This window comes from Macaca thibetana, chromosome 12 (assembly GCF_024542745.1).
Source record: "Macaca thibetana thibetana isolate TM-01 chromosome 12, ASM2454274v1, whole genome shotgun sequence".
NCBI lineage: Eukaryota > Metazoa > Chordata > Mammalia > Primates > Cercopithecidae > Macaca > Macaca thibetana.
The window spans coordinates 66,731,142-66,750,657 of NC_065589.1; the positions used below are offsets into that span (position 1 = coordinate 66,731,142).

Below are 19,516 nucleotides of genomic sequence, written 5' to 3' on the forward strand. Positions count from 1 at the left end.
ATTTGAAAGCCTGTACAAAGAAATGGTACAAATGGATGGTTAACTTAATGATTCCATCAGAGGCAGATTTTTCTCTGTCAGGTCCCTGGATGAGGTACAGATCTGAAAGCCAGGAGGCAGAATATGTACTTAATTGCCCTTTCTGACCTGCTTACCAGTGACCAGGACTACTCTCCAGGCCTTGCTGCTGCCACTTCCCTATTCTCCCTGGCTAGTTCAGCTGGGTCTCAGCACTTCAACTCCTGGCGGGATCCTGGGTTTTTCTTGGTTGCAGGGAAAGCTCTCACTGTCTGCATCTCCTTCCCCACCCCCACCTCCTGTTTTGCAGCTGGCCATTCTGGCTGCCTCACAGCTCTCCTGCCTTAATTCACATTTGATTGCCTGGACAGAACCACCAAGAATGTCCAGACGACTGCCACCCGTCACCCATGGGCCTGAGATCCTGCCCTGATGCCTTTCTTCAGACCCCGGGAGGACCCACAATCTCCCTGATCCCCACCTTCCCCAGAGTGGTCTCTATAGGAAAAAAGCAGAGCTAGCTAAGGCCTGAGACAGAGCCATTTCTTCCCCTTGGGCAAACGAGGTAGACCCTCCCAGAGACCAATGCCGGAGAAGCCCGGCCCCGATCTCCCTTTATATGGCCTCCCCCATCACGGAACCCGTGGGAAAACCTGGCACACAATGGCGCGGCTGCTCTGGGCACCCTCAACCCAGCGCCCTACGGCAAGGCCTGGAGCAGCCTGGTGGTCTTGGTGCGCTCCCTTTGCCCTCCCCCCAACCCTCCGCGAGCACCCGTCCCGGGAGAGAGACCCTGGCTAGGGTGGAAGTTGCCTCCCGCAAAGGGCGCTGTTGCTGGGGCTTCCCCTCCCCCATTCTCTTGTTTTTCTGCTTCTGAGACTCGGAAGGGAGGTGGCAGGCGCCTCCACAGCCGATAGAGCAGCTATTGTGACCTTCCCTTGCAGAGCGGGAACCCAGCCGAGTGTGTACCGCCGGCGGTGGCGGGGGAGGAGGCGACTGTGTGTGCAAACCTCAGTCGCAGAGGGGGTGGCACTGGGAAATAAAGGTTTGCAACCTCAGGCAGTTGGGCCCTTCAGAGGGCGTTTGGTTGTGTTTAGACTCGGGTGCTTTCTAACACTAATTGCAGGCTCAAAAGGAGCGGAATTTATAGCGAAGGCCAAGGCGGCTTGTTTATAATTTATGAAGTTTTAAATGGCTGTGCCGCGGGCCCCAACTTTCTCCTGGGCTGGCAGCCGCGCGGAAACGAGCCCTCCCACGGCTCGCCGCCCACCCCCACCCACGCCCCTCAGATAAGTCTCACGCCAATGACAGGAACAGATCCGAGCCATTCTTAGAAGTCTCGGGAACCTCCAAAGGTGAGAGAAGGTGGCAGATTTGGTCCAAGCCCTCACCCCACTCGAGAGGAGGGCATCAGGGAAGGCTGCGGCTGCCCGGAGAGGAAGCCCCCGATCCCACACTTCCTTGGAGCCTGAGTGTGAGAGGAAGCTGATGTCAGCCGGGCTAGACACCGTTTAAAGTCTAATCCATGAAACCCTAAGCCGCAAATGACACTTGGGGCTTTGCAGACACCCGCAGACTCAGCAGATACTCCTGCGGTAACACACTGTGCTGGAAAACGCCTGGAGCCATGATACATTATGTATTTTTATTATTATTTATGGTAGGAAGAGGAGATGAGGGAAAATCGGGCTGAATCTAAGCAGCCTGACAATTCAACTATTTAATATTTAGCCAGTTAAGAAAGGTGGTTGTAATCCCTGCAAGGCAGTGAGCTCTTCTTTGATTTCCCTAATTGCTTAAAAAATAAATTCTTACAAGACAATTAGAAATTCTGCCTATGGATGCAAATTTCATAGAAAACAATGTTAAGCCTTGAAAGTGGGTAAAATATGCCTTCGATTGAAGTCATTTATTCTGTTGATACACTTCTACAACATATATATTTTAAACCTGCTCAGATAGAGTGAAATTTAGCAAAAGGATATCCCCTCCCACCCTCAAATCTAACATGCCATTTTAAAAACAGCACAAAGGAACAAGGAAACTAAATATTATTTTGAGCCATCATTACTTAGTGAAATACAAACATCCAAATAGAAACGATTGTTGTTCCACCAGAAGATTAGAAGTTAAATTATTTCCACACAATAGGAATTTCACCTTGTGTCATCGGGGATGTAGTAGGAGTTGCATTATTTGTCAAACCAAATAGAGATGCGTGGGCTGACTTTGCTGAAATACAAAAGAATTGAACCTTATCAGAAGGCGTTTTCTAAGTGGCCCCTCCCATAGAAGCAGGGAAGTTGTCCACCCCTAGCAGAAGCCACATTATTTACAAAATGGTTATAAATCCTTGAAGACATTTTTGCCCATTTTGTACAAAGTAACAGGAGTAAACAAGGTGTTTATACTTATTATGTTTCATTAATGAAACTTTTATTACTTTACGTCATGGGGAATGCTTGTTTTCTTTAGAAATGAACTAATGATCACTACAAAGGAAGAATTCATGACAGCATTTCCTAGAGAAAAAGCTTAGGTGCGCGTCTCCAAATGATGGTTTTTCTACACCTTAGCTTTTTCATAGCTCAATTTTTCTTACAACTTCTCTTGTGTTTTTTCTTTGATTGTCAGTTTTCTTTCAAAGTTTATTTTTTGTTACTTAATGCAGAAAAGTGAGCTCTGGCCTCCCCAGTGTAAAAGTCAATTGTGTCTAGAAAGAGGGCAGTAAAAACAGCAAAGCAGGCGCTGCTTTCAAAAAGCCCTGTCCAAATCATCCTGCCCAGAACCTTTTTAGGTTTGCATCCTCATTTCCCCCTCCCCTAATTTCAATAGCTGGAAAGTAATCAAGTATCCCCAGAACCAATTTATGCACTAGACTCCAAATAAATAAAGTAATTTTTTCAAAGTGTCAGTCTGTTTTGGGGCCTTCCATAGGGATTGTGCGAGATAAAGGCATAGTGATCTGCTTGCAAGTGTGCGTGATTAACACAGATACACTTCCGACTGAGAAATTTTTTTATTCTAAATATTTGTTTCAATAGTACCAGACAATTTGAAATCAATAAGCTGTGGTGAGGGCTGTGTTTTTTGAGAAATGACCAACGTGTGTTGTGCCACGCCACCGGGCTTCCTGACTCTACCCATGAAGGACAGTTTGCGGTCTTAATGCTTTACATCAACTACAAACACCAGCCACGGTTACGACTGTTCAAAACTACTCTCTCAACTAGTTCAGACCAAAGGGGACTAAGGAGGTAAAATGTGGCCCCCACGGCCTGGAAGCGAATTTCTAAGATCGGCTGGAGAAATCTACAAATATACACATAAATACATTCAGACAAGGATAAATAATCAGGGAAACGAAATGACTCGCTTCAAATAATAAATACAGATAGTTTAGTCCGATGCAATCCTTACAGGACAGGAAGGAGAATATAAATTAAGATCTCCGAAACTAAGCTAGACGTGGGCCAGGCCCAAGACTCTCCAAGCTCTGGTCCCTCTGTAGGGCGCGCCGCCGATGGGTCTCAGACTTACCTTTGGGACACCATTACCAGATTAGAGTCCCTCGGTCCGCAGTATGTGGCACTGTCAGGTTTACAGGGAAGGATCCTTGCGGCTGATTTATGGCGAGTCACCCAAAGGAAGACGTCCATGCAGGGGAGGCTCGGTCGCCTGCGCCTCCACTGCTGGAGGCCTGAGACCCGGGAGGCGGAGGCAGGGCAAGAGCAGGGAAGGGGGTTCCCGAACTGCCCCGCGGGTCCCGCCCGCCACCCCACCACTACAGCAAGAGAGGTAATTGCGCCGCGAGTTCAGGCCGGCGGCGGCCGCTACAGATGCGTCAGTTTGGGAGCCTCTGGCAGTCGTCCCTGAGACGAGTGGTGGGCGGAAAGATCTGTGTAGGTGGGATGAGGGTCGCACGGTCCATGGTGATGGTTGCCTGGAATCTGCGCGGCGCAACTGTAGTCCACACTTGCCGACGACGGGTGCGAGAGGTGGCCCAGGTTGAAGACAGGCCCGGACGCGGGCGCCATGGACTCGACGAAGTTGCCGCCCACGTACACCGGGCTGCCCTGCAGGTTGGCGCTGGCAAAGCCGCCGCCGTTGCTCGCCATGGGATGAGGCTCGAACTCCGGCGCCGCGTAGCGCTTCTGTTGTGGCAGGCAGCTGCTGAGCGGCGCCGTGTAGGCGGCCAGGCCGTACATATTGGGCTGTGATTTGGCGAAAGCAGGCGGCGAGGGCGCGTCGTAGGCCAGGCCGGGCACTGGCGGCAGCTGGCCGGAGTAGGCCACGTGGCCAGCGGCGCCGCCGAGCGGTGGGCTGCGCTCAGGTGACTGGCCAGCCGGCGAGTGCAGGATGCCCTTGGCCTTCTGGTCCTTCTTGTACTTCATGCGCCGGTTCTGGAACCAGATCTTGATCTGGCGTTCCGTGAGATTCAGTAGGTTGGCCATCTCCACGCGGCGCGGCCGGCACAAGTAGCGATTGAAGTGGAATTCCTTTTCCAATTCCACCAGCTGCGCGCTGGTGTATGCCGTGCGTACCCGCTTGGATGCTGGGCCTGGGGGGCTCTTGTCCTCGCAGCTCTCTCCTGGGCAGGGAGGGAGAGAGGGAGGGCGCTGAGCGAGTGGGTGGGGACCCTCAGGACTGGAGAGGGGTGCTTCCCTGGTTCTCTTTTCCTCCTCCCTCCCCCCACCTCCAATCCTGGCTGGGGTGGGGAGGTATTATTTGAGAGGTATGATTCCAAGGGGGAATTCACCTACCTACCTACCCCCTACTAGGCCTACCTATCAGTCGCACCTGAAACCCCCATCAGCCTTCTGAGATCCGGTTCACTCTGCCCACCCTCTCCCCTGCAGCCCAGTCCATCATCCCATACCCACCCAAAGGCCATGAAAGAGTTTAATGAGAGACCAGGAACAGCTGGTAAGGCCTCCCCCTGTCAAAGAAGGGCCAGACTCCTTTGAACACTCCTCCCAGCCTCTGCTGCCAGGGGTGGGGTGTGGAGAAGGAAAGGAGGAGGAAATAGTTCCAGCCTGCCTTGCTTAGGAGCTAGCTCCTTGGCAAAGTCCCCCACCAACCCCCAGCAAAGTATGGGGATGGAGATCTTGGCACCCCACTGCAGCCCAACTGCTCCCAAAGCCAGGGAGGTGACAAACCAAAAAATAAAAAATAAAAAATAAAAACCAACCAACCAACCAAACAAACAAGCAAAAGCACTGCCTGGGTGTTTTAGGGAGTCCAAGGCCAGGCTGGAAGTGTTTTGAGTATTCACAGTGCTAGAAGCAGCAGCCTCAACACTGGCTTTTACTACCCTGCCACCTCTCAGCTGCTTGTCCACTCCCTCCCAGGGAAGACAAATGGATTTCTCCTGGGAGGGAGGGCCTGAGCCTGCAGCTGAGGAAGGAGGGGCAGGAAAAGGAGGTTGCAGGCAGGAGAATACCTTCCCCCTAGGAGCAGCAGCCCCAGAAAGCATCAGGCAAACCAGATCCCTGATAACAAGCCACACCCCAGGCCCCAAACTTGCCCTGGACCGAGAAGCAAGTTCATCTACCTGAAGATAAACCACATCAGATACCACATGGTCAGAAAATTTCAGGAACCAAGCAGTCTAAGCAGAGAGAAGGAATGGCCCTCAGAGCTCCTGGCCATGCCTATCTTCTACAAGATAGGGTGGACCTAGAGAAGGCCCCAACTGGAGGGTCTCCCCTTCCAGTTAGAGAAATCCAAGGCTGTTATTGTCTTCCAGAATATCCTCTCCTACTAGGACAGGCACCTCCCCATTATGGATTTGCTGGAGTGGGAGAATTGGGCCAAGGTGGGCCAAATAGAGACTCGTGGTTATGCTTAGCAGCCCTTAAAGCCAGACTGGTTGGATTCAAACTTTGCAGTTTCATGATCTTGGGCAAGTTGCCTATCCTCTCTAACAGTTTTCTTATCTGTAAAATGAGGATGTTATCATATACCTACCTCAAAAACTTCTTTGAAAAATTAAATTAGATGATGCTTAGAAAGTGCTTAGTATAGTACTTTCTAAGATTTTAGTTTTTATGAGTTTAAGGGAATGAGATTCATGTGATATGGGCTATGTAACCACCTAGTCTTGGGGATTGTAATACCTATCTTCAAATCTTGAAGAGCTGTTGGGTGGAAGAAGGAACGGAGTTATAATTAGCAGCCCAGGAAAACAGACATGCCCATATAAGGAAGCACTCTCTATTAATAGCTATAAGACCTGTCCACCAATAGCACCAGCAGCCTGGAATGGAAGGGAGCACCCTGTCACTGCAAGGTCATGACCCCAATCAGGAACACTAAAAAAAAGAACATTTGGACATAAGTAGGAATTTAGACTTATAACCTCCAAGGTTGCATTTCCAGCCCTGACTAGGCTTCCTTGGGTCAATCTGGAGGGGGCTTGGTCTGGGGGTGAGCCACCTCAGGGAGCTACCTGCAGTGGCACAGCTGTTCTTCTGCTTGGAGTTCTGTCGAGACTCTTTCATCCAGGGGAAGATCTGCTTGCTGATGGTGGCTGAGGAGCTAGAAGCATTGGGCCCACCTTTGGGCTTCTTGGCAGGCACTCCACCTCCAGGATTGGTGGGTGAAGATGGGGGCAGGGTCGGTGGTGGAGGAGGGGGTTGTGGTGGCTGCTGCTCTGAATTCAGACCAGGAGGCTGGCTGCTACCACCTCCACCCTGGCTGTTCCCAGTGCCAGGCCGCATGCAGCTGCCATTGAGTTCAGCTCCTTTGTGGGCTGGGGCTCTCAGAGGGGCAGAGCTCTGGATGGAGCAGGCAGAACCTGGATAGTCAGTGTCCAGGGAGTTGGCAGCAGCCGGGGGTGGGTAGGGCTGGTGGGGGTTGCTGTAGCCATAAGTGTCAGTGGTTTTGCTGTAGCCATAGCCTCCAAACAGTCCTGGGTTTTCATAGTAAGCAGCCTTCTGCATTGTGCACTCAGGAAGCTCCAGGGCCTGTTGACCCTGCTCAAATAACATTGACTACCACTGTATTCTTCACTGCCACCTCCAATGTCTGCTAAATCCTGAGAGAGCTGGGCCAGCCCCCAGGCTCCAGGTGACCTGTCAGAAGAAAAGCAAGAGGCCCCAGAGGGAGTGTCATTGGCAAGACCAGTCAATATAAAAGGACTAGCCCATGCTCTTTGCATCCCACCCACTTCATGGTGGGGAGACAGGCAAGGTGCTGGATCTGAGTTTATTATTTATTTATTAGCACAGTGTCTTGCTTGTTGCCCAGGCTGGAGTGCAGTGGCTTGAACATGGCTCACTGCAGCCTCAATTTACTGGGCTTAAGCGATCTTCCCACTTTAGCCTGGTGTTAATAGCTATTTCAGAGTATTTCAAAGTCTCAGCTACTCTGCAGTATTAATAGCTATTTCAGAGTATTTCAGAGTCCCAGCTACTCTGCAGTAGCTACAGGAGTACACCATGTCTGGCTACATGCCTTAGTTTTTTGTTTTGTTTTGTTTTAGATGGAATTTCGCTCTTGTTGTCCAGGCTGGAGTGCAGTGTCATGATCTCATCTTACTGCAACCTACGCCTCCTGGGTTCAAGTGATTCTCCTGCCTCAGCCTCCTGAGTAGCTGGGATTACAGGCACCTGCCAACACACCTGGCTAATTTCTTGTATTTTTAGTAGAGACAGGGTTTTGCCATGTTGGTCAGGTTGTTCTTGAACTCCTGACCTAAGGTGATCCACCCGCCTCCGCCTCCCTAAGTGCTGGGATTACAGGTGTGAGCCACCGCACCTGGCTCTTAGGTTTTTTTTGGTTTTTTGTTTGTTTGTTTGTTTGTTTGTTTGTTTTTTTGAGACGGAGTCTCGCTCTGTTGCCCAGGCTGGAGTGCAGTGGCATAGTCTTGGCTCACTGCAAGCTCCGCCTCCCGGGTTCATGCCATTCTCCTGCCTCAGCCTCCCGGGTAGCTGGGACTACAGGCACCCGCCAGCACGCCCGGCTAATTTTTTTTGTATTTTTAGTAGAGACAGGGTTTCACCGTAGTTAGCCAGGATGGTCTCAATCTCCTGACCTCATGATCCACCCGTCTTGGCCTCCCAAAGTGCTGGAATTACAGGCATGAGCCACTGCATCTGGCAGATTTTATGAAGTTTAACTTATTTGAACCTCTGGAAAAATCAGAAGGAATTTTTCCTAAATGTAAGAAGAGTTTCCTTTTTAGCTCAACTCTAGCTGAGGGAAAGGGCTTCCCTCTACCTCCAGATACAATTTACTTTCTTCAAGCTTGTCCATTTAGTCTTTATTCTGTGCAGAAAAGCACTTATAGCCTCAGACATTTTGTTGGCTGATTCTCCCACTAAACTGTAAGCTCCTTGCAGGGAGGGACTGTGTCATTTGTCTGTATATTTCGGACATCCAGCACAGTGCCCTGCATGTAGTTAGTGCAATAAATGCTTATTGAATAGGTGAATTAATAAGTGGATCAATCAGTCAATCATTGGGTCAGCACAAAGTTTTGATGGGAAATGAAAGTCCTATAACACGCTCAGAACAGCCAGAACTTAAAAAAAAAAAAAAAAAAAAAAAGTGTCTCCCCCACCTTGTTTCAAAATCACAGCATCTTTCATGAAATCATCCAGATAGTCCACTTAGCAATGACAGGGTGAAAATCAGCTGAGTTAGCTCTATGAATCAGCAGTGTAAAATCTATAATGTAGAAACTAGGGGATAAAAACCAACAGGAGGACTTGCAGACTTCCAGACTCATTTTGAGGCTAGAAAATGTTTCTTCTCTTTCATCTACATTTTTCTAGACCTTTTACTTTTGACCTCCCACTACTTTTAAATGGATACCACTGAAAATGGGCAAAGAGATCTAGCATTTGAAATACATGGAACATGGGTGAATGGAGAATGCTTTATAACTTTATTATTTTTGCCTTGGATCTATTGTATAAATAGATATTATTATTGACATCTGCTCTGGATAATCTATTCTACCCCACCTCCCACCCAAACCACAACCAATGAGAGAACCTTTCATGACATGATGAATGGACCCAGAAATAGAAGAAGAAAAAAAAGCTAAGAAAAATTCTACCCCTTTTGTATTCCCTTCTTGATGGGGGTTTCCCTTCTCACCCTCCCTCCCTACTTCTTCTGAAAGGCTCCTAAAGAGTTAAAGTATAACTAATACCATTCAATCACTTTGTTTGATAAAGAAAACTCATAGGTCAGCTCCCTGGTCTCAATTCTTTATCTGTCTTTCAGGCAACTTTCCTTCCTAGAAACTCTTCCTGGTTTCCATCCTGGTCATCGTGATGGACCACATCATCTAGACAGCTTATGTGGCCTAGTGGATTTGACCACAGGTACCAAAATGATTCACTAGTTTTCCCTCCACCTTCACCAAAGAGCCTAACCCAATTTTTAAAATTATTCTAAATAGTCTTTGGTAGGTAGTGTTGTTGTCCTTTTTTTATTTTGGTTTTAGAATATAAGTGAGTATGCCATTTGTCTTGATGAGGAACAGGCTCTTAATACCAAGATATTATGTTGTAGAAATTGTTTCCGTTATTGTTCTTAAATGTATGAGGTAGGATATCTACTTAACAAAGCAGGACTTAATCTTTCTTTTGATTAATTTTGTATATCATACTCTGTTAACAGTTACTGGGTGTCAAATGGACAGCTAAGTCTTCATTCTGTGACTGATATTTACATATGTTTGCCCCCTGCTAAAAAAAGAGGCACTCTGGATTTGGTTGTGTTTCAGGCTTTTCTGGTATCCTGCTTTCAGTCTTAACCCTCTGGAGGCCTAATGGTGAGACACTCAGACCACCAGAACTTGCTGCTGCTCTGTCATTCCATTTACAACCGTGGAAGCAAAACATCCCCCCTCCTGCCTCCCAAGTTGACAAAGTTGATATAGATAGGTGAACCAGTCACGTTAAAATAGCTTATTTAGGAACTGACCAGTTCTTCTGGGACAGATGGCTTTATATATATATTTGCTCCTATGGCATATTCCTAGAAAAAGTTCTGTGTACAGACCTCAAAAGTACAAATATTGGGCAGCTTCCTGAAAAACCAGTCTGTTTTCCTGTTTACACTGTCTTAAGAAATTTCCCACTCAATGACAATCCACCACCTTAATGTCCATTTCCCCAAAAGCAAGAGCCAGTGGTGGTGCTGTCCTTACTGGAAATGGCTTTGCAGCCCCCCAAAAATGCAGCTTCCCAAAAGTGATCCCTCTTAAAACAAAACCTGAGAATATAGTTACAAAACTGGTAAAAAGGCTTATTTCTTTTCAGAAATCCCTACTCCTTGTGAACTCTGCTTGAACCTAAAAAGCAGGAACGGGTCATAAATCACTTGGACAATGGTCAACTGTTCAGTGGCTCATCTTTTCGATCACCCCCTCACCCTTTTTTTAAAGCCTTTCTTTTCTCGCCCTTTGGTACCTTTGCTCATTTGGGCTCCAAGACCCAAATGCCTTGGGGTGAAGATGAGCCAGTGTTGGGGGAGGGGTGGTCGAGCAGGACTTCGCATTTCTTCCAAGTCCTCAGCTGCCCTTTCCTCTCCCTCCTCCTCACCTCCACCCTCTAACCCAGGGAACTGGCCAGGGCAGCCTCGCCAAAATCCGCCGGCGCCATCCCCTGCTCCTCCTGGGAAAGGGGTGCCAAATAGGTCTGGCTCGCCCTTTCTTGCGGTGCTGGGAAGTTGCCCAACTCAGCTTGGAGGCCCAACCGCAGGCCGGGAATACAGGGCAAAACGGTCTCCCGCCGGAAGGAAGGTATACTCTGAGCGGCCACCGCCCGCTTCCCCGGCCCCGCCGGTCCGCCGCAACCACTGCGTCTCCGAAGCAGCCGAGCCCTGATACTTGCTCACTGCACTTAATTCTACCAGAGATCAATACCTAATATGATACCAAATAAATAAAAGGCGCTCACAGCGACCAGGGGACGGGGTTATTAAGCAGCTGGAGCTCTCACGGTGCATATCAATGCACCTGTCATTGTGGTTTGTAGCAAAATTTATGACTGCGACCACGGCAGCAGTAAACGCTTCAGTAAGGAATGAAAAGAAAAACACTTCCCAAGGCCCGGCACTTTTCAGAAGTGGAAAGCAGGCTCCGCGTAGGAGGCAGCGCAGCAAAAGAATTCCCTACTCCGCACTTTTCCCGCTCTTGCACCCTGCGAGCAGCAGGATTATATAAAGTGACCTGCGGCCTGCCTCTGCTAGCAGCTCTGCTCGGCGGCCGGAGGCGGGAAGAACATGCGCACCCTTGCCGGGGACCAAAAATCTGCTGCCCGTCGTGACCTCGGACGCCGGGAGGCTAGTCTGACTCGCGGAGGCCGGCTTGGGGCTCGCTAGTACGCCCGCCCGTGGCAGTGGAAAAGCTGAGGGGGCTTGGGAAGGGCGGGGGCGCCAGGCGCCAGGCTGTGACTAGCGCTGCAATCGTTGTAAATCACCGATGGGTAGAGTCAGCCCATCCAAGTTGAAAGAGAGGGGGAAGGAGATGGAGGTTTCGGTCAGTTTCTCTCAAAATCCGCTAGTGCTCGAGCTGGTCTTGGCGTCTTTCCCCGTTTTGCCTAAACCAGGGTCAGAAGCCCACGGATCTCTTTCTGGCGGCCAACACTTTCGCTGAGCATCCCCACGAATTCACTGGAACCGAGCAACGATTCTTCCTTTCCTGTTGGCTTTGCCACTTCGGGATTCGAAACCACTGGTTTTCGGGTTTGCTCGAAAGGGGACTTCTTTGCTTTCTGCCCAAGTTCTCCCATCTCTAAGCTTGAGTCTCTTTTGCTCTATAAGAAGCCCTGGACGCGCCTTCTAAATCACTCTTATTTAGCCCAGATAACTCAATACTGTAATGCACCCTGTATTTAAGGCACTGGGCTTGCCCCATTAAAGCGCCATAAATTTGAAGACCAATGATCGGTTTTCATGTAATGGGTGGCAGTTCGTACTGAAATGACCCACTTCAAAGCTGCCCTTTGTTCTATGTCTTGATGTATGAATTTTGAGATGGCCACCTTGAGTTGCAGGACAGATGGAAATGTAGTGGAAATTATTTTTTAAATGATGCCCACTCACCACAATTATGTATGTGTGTGTTTTCTTGAATTTTGTCTTTATCTCTTTTTTTTGTAGGCTCTTCAGGTTTCTTTTGATATCTGTGGAGGCGAATCTGGAACAAAATGGAAAACTCTCAGTAGCAGCCGGTTCTTGCTTACAAACACTTACATGTTGAAGGGCTTTTCCCACTTGAAGGATGTCATAGTCAATGTGATTATTGTATATGGTACCCGTGACCATCCAGACGCCTTCTCCCCAGCAGAAAGCAGACTCAGTTGGCTCCTGGGGAGCGAGGGCCCCTTTAACGCCAAAATCCATGGCTGGACGGGGGAGGGGAAGGCCCGGACCTGAGGGAAGCACCAGACCCTCTAGCCAGGTGGGTCAGAGGTGCGGGGAAGCCAGTCTGCTCTCCTTCTGCCCCCACCAAATTCTAAATGCTCCTCCAGGTCCCAATCCCGGAAGCCAAACACCCTCCTAGGGGCAGAAGAGAGAGACTGTGCAGAATTAAGGTGGGGGTTTGGCAGGGGAGGCTGCAGACTAGGGCACCAGGAAAGGAAGATAAATTGGGTGGATCTTGGTCAGGGGCTGCTCTACAGAGCCTCAGTGAAGAAGACCTGGGCGCTAGTTCTTTGTTTATACATTAAATATCTCATATGGTTTCCCTGAGTGTATTCATTCCGGTAAGTACCCACCACACTTTTGGCCCTGGGCTGCCCACTTCTGGGTCAGGATCAGACTGCAAATCGCCTAAGAAACAAATATCCTTTCCACCCCCACCCAAAGCCACAGACCAAGCTCCCCCACCACTGTCACCGCTCAGCGGGTGCCAACCCCGTCAGGTGAAAGGAGAGAGACAGAGTCCCCCTCTCGCATCTGCCCTGTGCAATTTGTCGACTCAGTAGTTTGCGAACACTAAACTACACCCGGGAAAGCCTCACACAAAGCGTTCCCGGCGCTTCTAAAGACTAGAGCGCGCAGCCATAAGCCTTTGAAGTGACCTTTGGCTTGCACCGCAATAACTCACCCCGTAATGAACACCCAACAGAAGCGCCTCGAAGAGATCCCAGCCCGGTAGGGCTCCTAACTTCGCGCCGCAGCTTCAGCTTCCCAGCCGGCCTGGACCCAGGGAGAAACGCCACTTGCCTGCCCCCCTCCCCCAAGCACTCTTGGCTGGGCCGGGCCCTGAGGGTGGCGCGAGGTACCAGGGCTCTCAAGCCAGCTGGTCCTGAAGCTGCTTTATATAATACATTCACGTGGGCGGACGTCAACTTTCGCCGCTTGATTATTTTTTATTTATTTATTTTTTAAAAAGAGTTCTTTAGAAGTGGGAGCATTCCCTCAAAAGAAGAGCTAAGTTGGGAGGTCACCTGGGGCCGCCATCCCCTTATGCCTCTAGCTAGATTTTCTTTTTCCAGCCGCGGAGGAACAGGGTAAGTTTGCGCCTGGGGATTCCTAGGTGCGCGGTGCGCTTTGAGCTCTTGGCGTAAGAAGCTTGGGAAGAGAAAGGAAAGAGGACCCCAAGTTGACCAAAGTTGGACCACTAGAAAAGCCTTTAGCACCTTCTCCCACGCTCCCCACCCTGCCCACCCACCATCCCACGCGAGTCCAACTTTGGCTCCTTGTTTGCCCAGATTCTCAGCCTTAACCGGGCTGGGTTTGGGCCACCAGCACTCGTGCCCTTTCTGGAGCCAAAAACGGGGAGAGCAGGAGGGAGCTGTTTCCGCAAGCTGTCAAGGAAGAGCTGAGTCCAGGCAGCCCCAACCCTACACCTCATTCCTCAGCAGCACCCTATGAAAACTCTTTAGGATAGGGCCAGCATGGAGCCTTGGTAGGGATTATTGAAATTTTCGGGGGAAGTTATAAGTGAGTGCTCCATGGGGCCAAATGAAATGCTACTCGCGGTAATTGGATTCAGCTGACTAAGCTGGCAGGCGCGCAGCTTCAAGGCAGCTAGCAAAGAAAAATGTCCAGCGACTTTTAAGTTCTGATGAAGCCAAGCGCAGGCGATTGACAAAAAACTTTACTGCTCTCCTATGATGGTGAAGCCCCTGGAAGTCGGTTCCTCTCCTGCTGGGGCCTGTCCCAACCTAAGCTAAGGGAATGCTCCTTGCTTTTGAGGTTCCTTCCCCATAGAGGTCTGGTTGGGTCTGGCCCAGTGGCATTACCATGAGCATAGAACCACTCGCTGGAGCTCATGGAGCTGCTCACTCCATCCCTGGCCTGAAAAGACCCGGGATGGGTTGTCTTCTCCTCTCCCAGCCAGCAGCCACAGAGGCCAAGTAAACAAAAGGAGAGATGGGATTCAGGAACCAATATACGATTTAACTTTCATTCAGGGCTTTTTGGGGAGGAGAACCCAGAAACACTAAACCTTTTCTCTGCCACTATGGTAATCAAAAGCCTAGATTGGTAAAGGGAAGTGTGGAGGAACCTCCCAAACTCTTCTGGGTAGTTTGGGGGTTCTCTCAAATTTTGGGGAGAAAAGCTCAGTAGCATTTTAATCTCCCAAGAAAAAATTAAGCCAACAGCAAGAGGTAAAGACTGTGTGTGGAGCTCGCTACCCGAACAATGCAGGGAGCTGGCTGCCTACCGAGTTTATTTTAAATACATATAAATCAACCCGCCTGCACCCAGCCCGGCAGCTCAAGACACAGAATTAATATGACGCTCCATCTTACTTTGGCAGTGACAGTGTAAAAAAGTTTTAATTTCTTTTTCAGCCCATTCTCCTAACTGCACATTTAGCCCCCAAATATTTCCTCCAGCCCCCAATCTCCTCACCCGTATCCCCTTCTTAAACTGCTACTACCACCCCCAATGCTGCCGGCCAAGGTAGCATCTTGCTAACCCTTTGGTAGGCGGGGAACGTCCCCACAAAGCGCGCCTTGTTACGATTAATCACCGTCCTCGATGTATATGTAGCAGTGTATCTAGGTCTACGCGGGCTGCCTCACCAATTGGCAATAATCAAGATCACAGATTACACAAAATAAATCATATTTAGTATCCCGCTCAGGGCAGCAAGCAGCCCCGTGCCCAAAGATTTCCATTTTGTCATGCAATTGCTTACCTGGATCCCAATTTATCATAAACCTGGTGTTCTCGGCCTCAGAGTGGGCGCCAGTGGGGGGCAGAGCTAGCCTTCCCCCTTTGTCTGCAGACAGCACTGTCCCAACCCTGGTCTTGCGCGCTCGCAGACACAGCCATATACTCGAGCACACGGAATTCCCGGTAGAACGGAACCAGGCTGAGGTTCAACTACCAATAAACGCAGGAGGAACGAGTTCGCAGTCCCCGAGCTGGCTTCGCCTGCGCTGCGCGCCCATCGGTCCACCCGCCCGCCCGCCCGCCCGCCGGTCCGCTCCCGGGCCCAGAGAGGCAGCCACCCGCGCCCCCACCCACTCCTGGGTTTCTGCCCAGCCCTCCCAGGCCCCCCAGAGCTTGGGATTTGTTTTGCTTGCGGAACGTGGTCGTTTCTGGATTTGGAGAGAGCCCCGGAAACCCCCTCGGAGTCGGGAAATACAGACGCTGCCTTCAAATGCAAGCATATTTGTTCACGTGACCCCAAGGGAAGATTGTACTGATTGAGGCTGAAACTTTCACGCCACCCAGCCTCGGAGCGCAGCCAGGCCTGGGGGCTGGAAGGAAGGGCGCAGGAGGCTTGGGACCTGGGCCCCATTCCTAGGGCAGACGCAGATGGGTGTGGGGCGGAAGGAAAGAACTCATTCTCGCAGCTCGGGGTGACTCAGTCCTGGCCTGGCCGCCCTCAGTGGGTTGGGGGCGTTGAGAGTCTCTCCCCACAACGACCTCTGACCCTGGCTGGGCCTTCTGCCAGACTGGCCCGGGAGTTGGAAATTTTAGAAGCTTCCTCTCTTAGAAGCGTCTCTGCAGACGGCCGTGGAGCAGCAGAGGCTGAGGTTACCCCCAGCTTCCCGGGCCCGCGGAGTACTCCGCAGCCGCATGCACCCTGGCAAGGCGGCCTCCCCGCAGCCGAGGTCGACGCCGAAGCCCTGCTCTCCTCCTCCCAGGGCGAGGACCCGCTCCGGCCCTAAGGTGGAAACCGCGGCTCTCAGCACTGGCCAGTCACCTCAGAAAACCCTGCCACCACCACCACTCCGTGGCTCGTTCTGCGGACTCAGCAGCCGAGGCACCGCCACTTCTGAGACAGAAAAGGCGCGTAGCAGGCGGCCCGGACCCAAAGCGACCTCCCCTCTCTGATCCCTCAGCACCCCAACCTGGTCCTTCGAGGCCTGGAGCCGCCTAGGCGCTGAGCCACTGCCCGCCGTGATCTGTGCGACTCCAGATCTGTGCAGGACCCGCAGATCCCATAGGCCCAGCGATCACCAAGCCGCGACTTCCCGCTTCCTGCGGCGCCTCCAGGAAGGCGAGGAGGACAGCGGAATGAGTCCTGGCTGGGCTAACCTGGGGGACAATGAAACTTATATTTTAGAAATATTAAATCAAGACAGATTCCCACCACTCTCCGAGTGGCTGATGGGAACAGTTGTGAATGTGGGAAAAAGAATTAAGCGTGCCAGAGCCAGCAGCGGACCTCCTGGCCTGTAATGAGCGCCCAAGACCCTCCCCCAGCCGGACCCGCACTCGGGAATCCAGCACCACGGGGAACTCTCCACCCTATCCCTGAAGTCTTGGTTTCGTTGCCAGCTCTGCTCAGCGGCATCAGGCACAGTGAAATGCTCTGTTGCTGATTGCAGGGTCTGAGACCGGTGAAAGCGCAGCCATAGACGAGCCCGGGAGGAGTGGGTAAGGTCCACCGCATCCCCACTCCAGAGGCGCAGGAATGTCCCGGAGGCCCGAGCCCCCAGAACCTTCCACGAGCCCATCCTTTTGTTCACCTGGCCGGGCCTGGCCAGAGGCCCACTCGGGGCGTCTCTCCAAGCCGGATCGTGGGTGACCCCAGCCCACCCCCACCCCGAGGACCCCGCCCCCAGTCTCTTGCCAGAGGCCAAGCCGACGGTCAGCAGCAAGTGTTAATACCCAGTCAAAGAGGGGGGCTACTTTGCGGGAATTTGTCTCCAGGAAAGGATCTAAGCCTTCTTCAATCGGAGCATATGTTCATAGAGCAATAAACCGGAAAGATTTACAGTCCTCGCCCGGCCCCCAACAGTCTCGCACCCTTTCAGGAATTACTTACGATGATTTATCACACCAACCTGGGCAATTGTCACACTGATAAAATAGCCCGGGCCGGTGCCCGCCAAGCCGGGGCCTTGGGAGCCTGTTGGCTGCCGGGCTGCCAGCAGGGCTGGGAAAGCTTTTTGTGGGTTCCTCCCTGGGCCTACAAGGGGATATCTAGGTGGGTTGGAGTGAATGAGGGTGGGAGAGGAGACGATTCTCATTGAGAAAAATGCAAGCATCTCAGAGAAAGCACCCGGAATCTGCGCCCGAGTCACTCGCAAAGCACATAAACATTTGTCATCTTTGAATAATTGAATTAATGTGTTATTGTTTGAATGTATAATTCATAACGGGGGAAACTTTGTTTCTGTCCTGACGGGGAAATATACACACACCAAAAAAGAAATGAAAACACACACACACACACACAATCCCAAAACAACCACCACGCGCAGCCAGCCCCTGCTCGCTGAAATGATTCTGAAAGCCAATGGAGGCATCTCACAGCAACAAGAGGGAAGGAGGCAAATGAAGAGGCGCCCGGGTCGGAGCTGCAAGCTGAAAGAAAAGAATGCCCGCTGCTGCCCCAGTCCAGGTCCCTGGCAAGCTGGGGGTGGGGTGGGACGGAGCGGCGTGGCTCTTAGGACACCCAATTTTCTTGCAGTGCCGGTGAAAAAAGGCAGAAACGGGAGTGAACAGAGAAACAGCCTTCTGCAGCCCACCCTGGCCTCTCCCCCATCATCCTTTCCCCAGGCTTCCAGTCGCCCCGGGGTCTCCCAATCGGGCTGCAGGGACTTTTCCTCGCGTTTATTTTAGCTCTTCCAAAATAGAAACAAAAAATACAAACACAAAAACAAAGGGGAAAGAAGAGGAAACTCGCTGGGGTTACAGAGGCAGCAGAGCTTGGGTGGGGAGAGAGGAGCCGGGGAGAAGCAACTCGGAAATCATTATCTGTTGGTTAAAATCTGCCTGGGGTAAAATTTCAACTCGATTTTATAGCCTTCTATTATGACGCAAAGAAAAATTTACGACCCTCGCTTGAAAAGAGGGCCAGGGCCTTTTCTCACCGGTTTAAGAATAGGCGGCAGATGCCGTGACAGCGACCATTGTTCCCGGTAGACACAGGCGACCGGGCAACCTCAGCCCGCGTGCGCCAGGCGCGTCCCCCAGCCGGGCCGGTTTTTTACAACTCCTGTTGTCTTGGAGCAGCCCGCTTGCACCTCGCGCCTCACCCCTCGCCCCCTGGCACCCTAGCACCTCGCGCACACACCCACTCCCTGTTTCTGTCTCTGTCTCTCCCTCTCTCACACACACAAGCAAGCGCGCGGACGCACGCACACTCACACACACACTCGGCCGCTCTCAGTAATTTTTCATAAGTGCAAAGCTTTGCTGAACCAAAGGTCACCATCCAAGCCACTAACAACTTCTCGCCGGCGCGCAGTTCCAAATCAGGAAGCAAAGGGAACTATTTGTCAGCGGCCGTGACAGCTAAGTTCATTAAGGATTTAAATCTGATGAAATAAAAGTTGCCAAAATATTTACCTGCTGCCGCGCTCCCGCGCCCGCCGGGGGCCGGGGGTGGAGGGCCGGGGGCACCGCGCGGCCCCCCTGGGCGGGTGATATTCTTGGGATCCCTGCACTTTCCAAGTCGGAGAGAGCCCTTTGCGTGGCAGATTAATGACGACTCCTTGTTTCTTAAGAGACGTGCTGAATTAATTATTTCGCCAATCACGTGGTCGGGACTTGTAGAAATCTATTCTTATCATCTTCCTCGCACTTAGAAAATTCTCCGGGTTATGAAAGGCCCTCCCCCGGCTGCCAGCGAGCCCCGGCCGCCCAACCCGGCGCGGGGGGCAGGGAGGGCTCCCCAACATGGCGGGCAGGCGGGCGGGAAGCGCCGTCTGCCGAGGGTCCCGATTTACTGTACTGTATACTCAGCGGGCTGTACTATGGACGCGCTTCCTCCTCATCCCTGCCTGCGATTCAATTCACACAGCGGTATTGATGTATTGGTGGGCACGGGAGGAGCCATTAACCAGAAGACGGGCAGAGGACAATCATAAAATGTGTCTGAATATTTAAAACTTCTGCCTGTGCACTTATAAATACACATGTCCACACGTCTGGGGCGAGCCCTTCCATGTATTAAGGACACATGTCTGATTTTATGCATTCTGCTCATTTCCTGTCTGGAACAAGCACCCCATCTATTTTGGGACTCCTGTCTTGGCCCCTTCTTCAAGGCGAGGCCAAGATGTGAAGAAGCCCTTGCGGTAAATGTAGTGCAGGGCAGTTTTTATAGTGGGGA

At 51.3% G+C, this 19,516-nt stretch overlaps 1 protein-coding gene across 2 annotated transcripts; it reads right to left on the reverse strand.

The window, feature by feature from the left end:
* Positions 1–1,279: 1,279 nt before the first annotated feature.
* Positions 1,280–12,169, reverse strand: HOXD3 (homeobox D3). 2 transcript variants are annotated; one of them, XR_007718279.1, is made up of 4 exons: positions 12,085–12,169; positions 6,470–7,094; positions 3,559–4,609; positions 1,280–2,250 (listed from the first exon to the last, which is right to left on the reverse strand). XR_007718279.1 is itself a non-coding variant. In XM_050751788.1 (3 exons), the coding sequence occupies exons 2-3, from the start codon at positions 7,008–7,010 to the stop codon at positions 3,852–3,854; spliced, it is 1,299 nt and encodes a 432-aa protein (XP_050607745.1). In that variant the 5' UTR covers positions 7,011–7,094; positions 12,085–12,169; the 3' UTR covers positions 3,023–3,851. The 2 variants fall into 2 exon arrangements, 1 of the variants encoding a protein (XP_050607745.1); XM_050751788.1 differs by lacking the exon at positions 1,280–2,250 and having other exon boundaries at positions 3,023–4,609.
* Between the last annotated feature and the right edge of the window lie 7,347 nt (positions 12,170–19,516).